This window comes from Pocillopora verrucosa, chromosome 6 (genome assembly GCF_036669915.1).
Source record: "Pocillopora verrucosa isolate sample1 chromosome 6, ASM3666991v2, whole genome shotgun sequence".
Classification (NCBI taxonomy): Eukaryota; Metazoa; Cnidaria; class Anthozoa; order Scleractinia; family Pocilloporidae; genus Pocillopora; species Pocillopora verrucosa.
Genome location: NC_089317.1, coordinates 7,841,152 through 7,850,956, shown reverse-complemented (window position 1 = coordinate 7,850,956; position 9,805 = coordinate 7,841,152). Strand labels below are relative to the sequence as shown.

Below are 9,805 nucleotides of genomic sequence, written 5' to 3'. Positions count from 1 at the left end.
AATTCATGCCGCTCTGTCAATTTCACTAACCAGTATGGTATCGCCCAAAGGAATGGTGAATCCTAGCCGTGTACTGAGTTCCAAATCTAGGGTTAAAAGAGCTAAAGGAAACATTTCCAACAGCCGGCAGAAAAGCCAATTAAAGGAAACAACACGACGACCGAAAACAGTGCCATCAAACGTCATCCATCCGAATGAAAAATCAACTCAACACAAGGTCTCGAAGAAATCGGTTATCAATTACTCAGAATGTCCTTTCTGAAGTAACAAGCTATTAACTCGTCAGAAACACTAACCATCACCTTCATAGAAAAAAAAAACGGTACAAGAGGGACGTATAAGACTCGAACAGCTTTTCTTTCCAATTTCTTTATTCGGTATTTTGTACTCGATGTTTTTTTATTTGTTTGATCGTCTTGAAATGGCGCTGCGAACTAAGTCTTTTAGTTTTTTTTCGTTTAGGGAAACTTTAAATTTTTGCGTAGTGGCAAGATGAGGTTAGAATCATAAATACGGTGATATTCTTGAGAATATACTCGCTTCGTTTGCACAATTTTACTCGGTTAGGAAAGAACGTGGAAAAAAATTGCCTCAGGAAACGGTTGACGAGCACCTGAACTGTAACATTAGTGGTGCTTTGACAAATACAGAACTATATGTAAATGTAGCGGGCTGATCGAGTGAAAACATCATTTTCTATAATATGGAGGTACGAAGCAATGATGATATAGATAAAGTTGTATGAGGAATAAATCATTTAAATCATTTTAATCACCATTTAAAGAATTGAGAAACACCGAGGATTAAAGCTAAAAATGTTACTTTGACAGCCAAGTTACCTTGGAAATAATTTTCATGCTCCATTTTGCTTTCATATTTTTCTAATGTTTTGAGCTTTAGATATTGCCTAGCAACATATTGACAGATTCACTCCAAAGAGCTCTACACGCTTATCATTCAACAAATTAACACTACAGTGAATAATTCTTAGAGTTACCGCAGATAAAGTGTCAGGAAATGAACCTTTTCGTTCATTAACATGAGAAGGTTATCTGAACTCTAATTCCAGCTGGTATTTATGAAAAAAAAAATTCGTTTCGACATCTTCAAAAAAGTTTCAAATTTAAAGTTAGTAATGGTTCATCTTTGGTCTTAAATTGGTTCAACTGCATGCCGCGTGGGAATCAGTGGAAATGATTCTTATGTACTATTATGTTTCCTGGATTCATTTGTTCCTGAATAGTGGGAAATGTAAAACAAAAGCTTTGGAAAGAGTCTTTTTTTGAACATCTGTAGTTTCGGTTTGTTCCACCTGTTCATGTTGATCGCCACACATCTTTCGTGACACGATGGCGCAAACAGGAACAGGTATCAAACCAGTTGAGTGGTTTCCCCTGTAAGACTACAGCGCCGAAGCGTTAAAATGGAAAAGAAAGGCATAAGTCTTCTGGAAAACGCGAATTGTCGAACGCATCAAAATATCCGCCCTTGAGGTAGTTTTTTATGCATTTAAAATGCATAACATAAAATTACAGTTTCCTCGATGGTGATTGGTTTAAAAACTCCTTTTTTTACACTAATTCACTCGCCAAGTTCAGTTTTTATCGGACAGTTTGTTATGGGACAGATGAGTTATTTATGGGACAGTTTGTTCTCAGACGCCAACCACATTAAAGTTGCAGTTAAAATCAACCAATCACATCCATTTTGATTGTGGTCAATGTCAGAGCGACATCACACAATGTGCGCCTCCTTTGCGTCTTTTAATTCAAATTTATTTTCCCTTTCTTTCATATCTTGGTTATTCTTCTTTTCACGGAAATTGTAATTTTCATGATTAATTGGTAATAAGACTTTGTGTCGTCCAATTCGGTCTGTAATCATACTAGGGATTACAGACCGAATTAAGCAGTCCTATTACCATTGCAAATCCTAAGATAAAAATTGTTTACTAATACCCAAACTTAAAAGCTCTGCCGAAAAATTAGATTGAAAAAAAGCGAAAGAGCGCAGCGAATGGAACATTCTGTTTAAGAATAAAACTTAAAACAGTCAGTAATTACACGATCTCTGGAATGAAGTTTTACCTACAAGTTTCAGGAATTTAATGGGACTCGAACAATTCAAATTACTTATAGATCTTAGAGGCCATTGTATTTATCATTTCCACTTTTACCGGGCAACATGACTAAAAGTATTGAGTGACTAGACTCCGCTTTCGAGCGACAGTATCGAGCGACCTGACTTTAGGCGAGATGACTCTTGGGTTACTAGATCGGCGACCATTAATACTGAACTAGGCTTCGTTTTTGTATGCTTCCTGCAGTGAGTATGTCGGAGTAATACAATAAAGTCTATATTAGGAACATTATAAGCAATTCACGAAAGGGTAAATACTGTAGACAAATCGAAATTTGTAGTTTTTACATACAACATATTTTGACATCATTCAGTTGCTTTGTACAAGAGTCTGCTAGCCTGTTTGCGGCATACGTGGGAAAGGCAGAAGTACAATAATTGCGAATTAAGCCATCATCTTTCAGTCCTAGTAGCTTCCTTCAAGATTCAGAGTCTGTGTAATTCAATACAAACATACTCCATGGTAATACAGATAGCCACAGAATGACACTAATCTTTGACCCCTTCATTTGCCAAAAATAACATCTTCCCTCTGTGACTGTAGGTGTAAAATGAAGGCCGGTTGCCAAATGATTCCCAGCTCCTGAAAATAAGGTGAAATCACAGAAAATGGTAACGTTCAAACTTCAATGACATTATAACTGAACAACAAGCAGGAGCTTGGAGGAGAGTGAAAATTTCTCCCCACTTCTCACTCCAAATAAAAATTTTCACGATCAAAAAGCAAATTTTTCTAATTCCTAATTGAGAGACCATCTATTTCTTTGCTGGCTCTTGAGGAAAATTAATATTTACAATACGACAATATCCAAGGTGTGAAAATTTTCTCTCTTTCTAAGTCTTGACAGCACTTGACTGATTAACAACTGAAAATTCTCAGGGGAATTTATCAAATGACTAAAGATAGGAAGCAGCTCACACTAGTGATTTGCCACAAAAATTTGCTTGTAAAATGCAGTGGTTTAATTGCACAGAGGTACAAAAAGCAAGCTGTCTGATTCTGTCAAAGCTTACTGGATTGTATAATATACATGGAGTATGGATACCACACCATTAACCCATTAAACCCTAGGAGTGCCTAGCATCTAATTTCTCCCTAAGATATCACCACTGAATCACACAGTGATGTCATGAGAATAAAGGAAATGATCACCAACAAAAGAACCTTTTTCATTGGTAAACAAATTCTCCTTGTCCGCATCTTAAAAATGTATAAAGAACAGTTTGGAGAATATGCATACTGATGTTAGGGTGTTGAGTTAAAGAATTCAGAAATTCCTTCTGCACAAGTTCATTTGCTTTTATAAATGCACCAATCCAACTTTCTGACATGTACAATGTAACAAATTTTGGACTCACTTGTTGGCCATCTCTGCAGCTGCTCTAATTTCTTTAAATTCTCCAGCCATATGAGCCACACCCAAACAGCCTATGATCAGCCCTACAATGCACTGAATGCAAACCTGCAAAAATGACAGAAGTTATTAACCCTTTAAATCCCAGAAGTGATGAAACTGTAACTCCTTCCTATAATATTCATGCATCATCCTACAAACAGGTATTGGGAAACCACCAAGTTATCAGGTAGAAGTTGTTCTCTTGATCTGACACTAAATTCTCATTAATGATTTACAAGCAAATGTGTAGCAGCCAGAGGGGAGAATTAACAATCAGATCTTGAGAGTTCGAGGGCTAAAAGGCTGGAGAACAATAACAACTAGGTTAGTAATTATGTATACATGTATACTTTATTGACTACTCCTCAAATGGGGCTCTTCAGGGCCAATACGAACAAATTGAAACATTGTGAAGAAACATGGTGTTTAACCCTTGGACTCTCAAGATCTAATTGCTCATTCTCCCCTCTAGCTGCTACATATTTCCTTGTAAATAAGTTATGTGTATTTGGTGTTAGATCAGGATAACAGCTTCTAACTGATATGTTTGAGTGTTCTCATTACCTGTTTGCTGGATAGTATACAGATCTTACAGGGAGAAGTAACATGTTAATCGCTTTTGGCAGTTAAAGGGTTAAAAATTTCTGGTGGCAGGAGGCAGACCAGTTGGCTACATTGTAAATAAAGGTACATCCAAGGAGTTGAACTCAGGACAACTGAAAACAAATCCAGTAAGAAGCAGAGCAGAGGGCTTAAACCTAAGACCACTAGTTTACCAGCTTAGAATTTGTATTGGGGCAACAAAGTTCCATTGTTGGGTAATACAAGTGTTTCTAAAGCAAATGAATAAAGGGAGAAAGTTTCTAAAGAAACTGAAGTGCTGTGTCAGTAGGAGAGTATACCAGGGTAATTTAGTACTATCAACTGAGTTGATAACATAAATTGGCCACATTTGAGAGGTTTAAAGCTGACATTTTGAGCATAAGCCCTACATCAGAGCAAATGGAGGAATTGAGGGAGAAAATGGAGTTATGCCATTGGTAGGAACATGGTAACAAAAAAAAAAAACACAAGAATAAATAAGTTGATATATACACTTGCTAAAACAGGCTTTACTTACATCAGGAGGCAGGCCAGGAAATTCTTCTTCCAGCAACTTGTAATAAGTTCGACCTGAAAAATCAAAACATTTAACTCTCACACTAAAAGTTTTACCTACAGTTACTTTGCTGTCTGCTACAGAGTAAATTTGATAGTGGAGTGGTTGAAAAACAGCATTACCATTTGTTAACCTGTGAAGCATTATATTTAACATCAAAGGAACAATTTCTTTTTAAGTTATTATTTGAGAGTCACTGTGCATACTTATGTTGAATGTTTCGAACATACATTTTAAGGAGGTCATTCATCACCTGAACTACTATTTTTTCAATTATGTTGAGCCATGTCAAGGGAAACTTTGTCAACACCTTTTCAATAAGAATTTAAAGTACCTAAGGTACCCTTTTCTGCGGTTTGTATGCTCAGTAAATTTAGTGGCCCTTTTTGCCATAAGTAACTGATTCAAACAGTAAAATTCTTTCTTATCAAAGAAAGAAAATTCCCTCAAAGCCTCCATGATAGGCTGATCATATCTAATGAGATATTTCTGCAGGGGAAATTTTTGATTTAAATCATGCATTGGTGGATCCCACTGTCAAATTATTTTGAGGTGATTATTGTCTTTTGCAGTGTTACAGCAAGAACTGAAAAAGATTATATCTTCAGATCTACATAATTGGCTGATTTAAGTGATAAAATGCTCTTTCTTTAAAGAAAAAATATTCCTTAAAGTTTCGTGATGAGAAGATCACACCTATCAAGATATTTCTGCAAGGAAACTTTTGTTTTTAATTACACCCAAACCTGAATTGATAGTAAGATGTTTATCTTTTTCTGCTGATTTGTAGACATGTAGTGTCACCACAAGAATAGAACACACACATGTACATGTAAGGTACTGGTGTCTATACAGTAAGCTACAAATCACAAAAGGAGAGAACTCAACTGAGCATCAAGTGAGAATATAGAACTACCAAGATACTTCAAAGCAAACAATAAGTAGCACTGGGAAACATCAGGTCAAAATTGGGTCAAGATTTGAATTCTATCTTTACACTCACTCACGCACTTGTCTCAATGACATACATGTACAAGTATGTGGCTTTACCTTCTTTGCCTCCTACAGGAGGCTGTAGCCATGAAAAACTATGAATAAAAATTGTTGGCTAGAATTGCTCAATTAGCTTAACAATACTTCGAACAACCCAGCACAGGGCTTTACAAAGACACCTGATAAAAATAATATTTCTTTTTTTTCTTTTTACCCTACATGTACAAGCCCAAAAAACCATATGTATGCTTTCCTCACATGCATTCAACTTTAATTCTGAACTTCAAAACTTTAAAATTATGAAAATATACCAGTGAAAAATAACTACTATTTTTTTTTTCTCGATTAGTTGATATGTTAGGGTTAAAGTTGCCCAAAGTTACCTATCAGGGAGAGTGAGAGCAATTAATTAAGAATGTCACATCACGTTTTTTGTGTGTTGTCTCCGCCTGAACTGGTCTTTTAAGGGTTAGTACTAAAACTTTGATTATTTAGTCAAAATAATAGTCAAATGAACTAATCAAAGAATTTTGAAGAACCAGAACTGGGGGGAGAAAAAGCTGAAATTTGTGTGGCTGATCAACATGACCGCGGTAATTGCCTGTCTCATAAAACACATGAAACACATAGAAAACACATCGAAGACCATCAATGGTACCAATACTTACATTGAACTGCTGAGTAACCAGCATGCAATATAGCAGCCAGGCCAAAAAAGACTAAAATACGACCAATGATTCCCATATTAAACTCATCGACGTGAGCACGATTCTAAACTCTGACCGCCATTTTTCCTTCAGACACCGACTCACCTGCCCATTCATGTACTTATCATCAAATTTCGCTTACTGAAGCTACCGCTGATAAGACAAGCCTGCGTTCCAAAGATGGCCCCTCCGCGCTTAACAACTAAGAAGAAGGATGACTCGAAAGATAATTCAGTGTCCTATGAAGGGGATTTCTTTCAGTTCTCTCCGTTGTTTATAAGCATAATAATAATATTTCTTATGATCTTTTACTGGGTGAGTGTCGATTCTTGTGTTTTTGTGAGAGACCACTTGGGGGGCGAGCGAGTGCATATTTCTCAATCGGAGCTCACCTGCTTAAACTGATCAAAAACAACAAGGAGCAACAAAAGAGCGTCAGAGACTCGCAATAAAACTGTGTACGAGTTTTCTAAAGAGGAAATTATTCTATCCATATCGATAAGATATTTTGAATTACTACACAACGTACTAATTTTCATGTCAACTTTCTTGCAGTTTGTTTGCTACAACATAGATGTGGTACCTCTGCATTCCATGGGTCCATTTGGTACTTTTGTGTCATATTTGGCCAAAAATCATTTAAAACTTTTGAGGCTCGGGTAAGTAGACTGAAATAAACAGTTGTAAATTAGCTGAACTCTCTAATTATTATTATTATTATTATTATTACTATTATTATTTGAATTATTACTGTTATTATCATTGTTATTTTACATGTTGCAATATGCTAGAGAAAGAGAGATAATAGAGAAGAATCCTGGAGATTCCAAATTAGGTGACTTTAATGCCAGCCCCAATTTCTAATCCCACCTCAGTCAGCCCCTATGCATCTTGTTTATCTATCTTGTGTCATGCACTATAAAATCTCATTGATCTCATTGATCTCATTGATCTCATTGATCTCATTGATCTCATTGATCTCATTGATCTCATTGATCTCATTGATCTCATTGATCTCATTGATCTCATTGATCTCATTGATCTCATTGATCTCATTGATCTCATTGATCTCATTGATTTCATTGATCTGATTCTTTGTACTTCATAGTTTTAGATTTGCAGTAATAGCCCATTTGTTAGAAGCTGGATTTGCCTACAGGATTAGTAGGTGAGAATTGAGTTCTTTGACTCAAAAGTAACTCCTTGTTGTTATTTGTTAATGTAGCCATTAGTGTAATGGCATTTTTCTTTTAAAATCTAGAAATTTCTGTCTGAAATATACTATAAACTTGAAAGTACACATTGTGCTGGCAATGGCTGGTTCTGCTGGTTTTACATCGCTATGATCCTGCTTGAGCCTGGCAACAAAACTTTGCTTCTTTATGCTCAGGAAATGGTTCTGGATCTAGTTGTATAAAGGCAGGATATTGGTATCCTAGGGGTACAAAATGTAGCACATTATCCGCTGGACAGAAATTTATTCAGTAGACAGCATTATCCATGCTTTGAACAACCAGAGCCTGATTGTTTGCACTGTACAGGGGTGTATTAAGTAGGTATTCCTACAACTCATATTTTCAGGTAGAAATAGTGGATATTTTGGTAGATATCTGCTACTGTCAATTTTTATTCCCTGAAGTGAATTTGAATACATTTTTGTGTCATTTCACATGGCTTAGCACAGTGTTCTCAGCAAATGCTGATCATTACACAACATTTTGTCCCTTTAAGAAGTTGCTCCCACTGTTTAGCACCAACCAAAAAGATTATGCCCATTGGTAGAATTTATATAAATTAGGTATTATAGACCAAGACTGTCCTTAAATTATCTATGGCAAAAGTGAATTTTAATGGCTAAAATCTTGTGACATGCCTCTTAAAGGTGACTGTATCTGAAACTGTATTAATTTCAAAGCTGATGTGTGTGGTGAATTTTGCCACATAAACAGCTAGTGTCAGCATTATAAAAAGGTTTCCCTGGGTGTCATGCTGATATAACATTCTAACAAACATACTTATCCTGTTGATTAAAAGACTTGGAAGCAACAAAAAGTTTGGTCCATGAGAGGGGTCTGCTTTGGAAATGTTAAAAGTGTTGTGTTGTTTGAACTGAGAAGTCACAGAGTTTCACCTTAAAGAGAAAATTCATATAAATTATGAATCAAATAGTTGCAAGTTATTATGAGTGAGCACAGGGCTGTGCTCCAATAGACCACAGATGCTACAACTGACTTACTTTTTTATGAGGGCAACAAGTATGACTTTGAAGAACTTGCTGGCCAGGATTTCTAGAATAGGAAACCTCAGACATCTCGGTGATTTTCCTAAGAGCATAACTCTGATAATCTGCATCAACTCATGTTAAACAAAGACTAATCACCTTGCAGGAGGATGATGTTTTCACGTGTCACAAGTTTCAAGTGGATGTTTCAAACTGCACTGGTTGGATTCCCCTCCCTTGGCTTGTTACTGAGGCATCGCAAGCAAAGAGAAATTGCAAGCAAAAAAGTGAATTGATTGTCACCTGCAGTCATGATCATTGTATTTAGTCTTGTGAATAGGGCTTTGTTTACTTCTAGTTTTTTTATTCAGTTTCTTCTCGTTTTGAAAAAATTGGAGGAGAGGGTGATGTGAAAATTGCAGATCGCAGGTCTCGATAGATACACTTGTTTATTAGTGCCCTTCAATTGACCAATGGATAGAAACAACTGTGAAGTAACTGCTGAGAAATCAAAGTATTTAGAATGTGTAGAACATCAATGGCTGTATAGCAGAAGCGTGCGATCTTTATACTTACATTCGATGTAAAAAGATAGAAGTTGAGTGTATACGAGTGTTTAAAACATGTAACAAACAGGGTGTTGGCTCACTCTGAGTACCTAGAGATAGAATACCCAGTCTACAGAAGATCACAATTAAAAATGAATAAGTTGAGCATTGTTAATCCTTTAGCCCCTGAGAGTGACCAGCATCCAGTTTCTCCTGACAATGATACTGCTGCATTATTCATTTGAGATCATTAAAATAAAGGAAATGATCACCAACTAAGGAAGCTCTTGCTCGTTAAACAAATTCTCCTTGTCAGCACCTTAGGAAATGTATAAATAACACTATGTTAAAATATATTAAAGTTCGCACGGCAACCAGGTGGACAATCAGACATAGTTTGATGCTTCTCTGGTTTGCAGATTTAATGAATGTAACCGAAGAAGTTACAATTCATAGACCCAACGTTTCGACACTCCTGTCTAGTGCCTTCATCAGGGGTGATCTAAACGCTGTAACAAGAGGTGTTATCTTTTTATATCGAATGTAAGTATAAACATCGCACGTTTCTGTTACAGCGTTTAGATCACCCCTGATGAAGGCACTAGACAGGAGCGTCGAAACGTTGGGTCTATGAATTGCAA

The 9,805-nt window shown here is 36.3% G+C and overlaps 2 protein-coding genes across 2 annotated transcripts; one reads left to right on the top strand and one right to left on the bottom strand.

Annotated features, from left to right (window-relative positions):
- Positions 1-778: 778 nt before the first annotated feature.
- Positions 779-6,490, bottom strand: LOC131774125 (ER membrane protein complex subunit 5). Its single transcript, XM_059090143.2, has 4 exons — positions 6,357-6,490; positions 4,657-4,709; positions 3,499-3,602; positions 779-2,722 (listed from the first exon to the last, which is right to left on the bottom strand). The coding sequence occupies exons 1-4, from the start codon at positions 6,430-6,432 to the stop codon at positions 2,629-2,631; spliced, it is 327 nt and encodes a 108-aa protein (XP_058946126.1). The 5' UTR covers positions 6,433-6,490; the 3' UTR covers positions 779-2,628.
- Positions 6,491-6,563: 73 nt separating this feature from the next.
- Positions 6,564-9,329, top strand: LOC131774137 (transmembrane protein 254). The gene is made up of 4 exons (XM_059090159.2): positions 6,564-6,710; positions 6,951-7,054; positions 7,504-7,563; positions 8,783-9,329. The coding sequence occupies exons 1-4, from the start codon at positions 6,576-6,578 to the stop codon at positions 8,910-8,912; spliced, it is 429 nt and encodes a 142-aa protein (XP_058946142.2). The 5' UTR covers positions 6,564-6,575; the 3' UTR covers positions 8,913-9,329.
- The last annotated feature ends 476 nt before the right edge of the window (positions 9,330-9,805 follow it).

Bases quoted from the DNA above. Each gene is read 5' to 3' on its own strand.
- LOC131774125 (XM_059090143.2), bottom strand. From the start codon at position 6,432: ATGGGAATCATTGGTCGTATTTTAGTCTTTTTTGGCCTGGCTGCTATA. The intron at 3,603-4,656 runs GTAAGTAAAGCC...TCATTTTTGCAG, and splicing joins TTCCTGGCCTGCCTCCTGAT to GTTTGCATTCAGTGCATTGT. The intron at 2,723-3,498 runs GTGAGTCCAAAA...CCTTATTTTCAG, and splicing joins GCTGCAGAGATGGCCAACAA to GAGCTGGGAATCATTTGGCA.
- LOC131774137 (XM_059090159.2), top strand. From the start codon at position 6,576: ATGGCCCCTCCGCGCTTAACAACTAAGAAGAAGGATGACTCGAAAGAT. The intron at 6,711-6,950 runs GTGAGTGTCGAT...ACTTTCTTGCAG, and splicing joins TTCTTATGATCTTTTACTGG to TTTGTTTGCTACAACATAGA. The intron at 7,564-8,782 runs GTGAGAATTGAG...ATCACCTTGCAG, and splicing joins TTTGCCTACAGGATTAGTAG to GAGGATGATGTTTTCACGTG.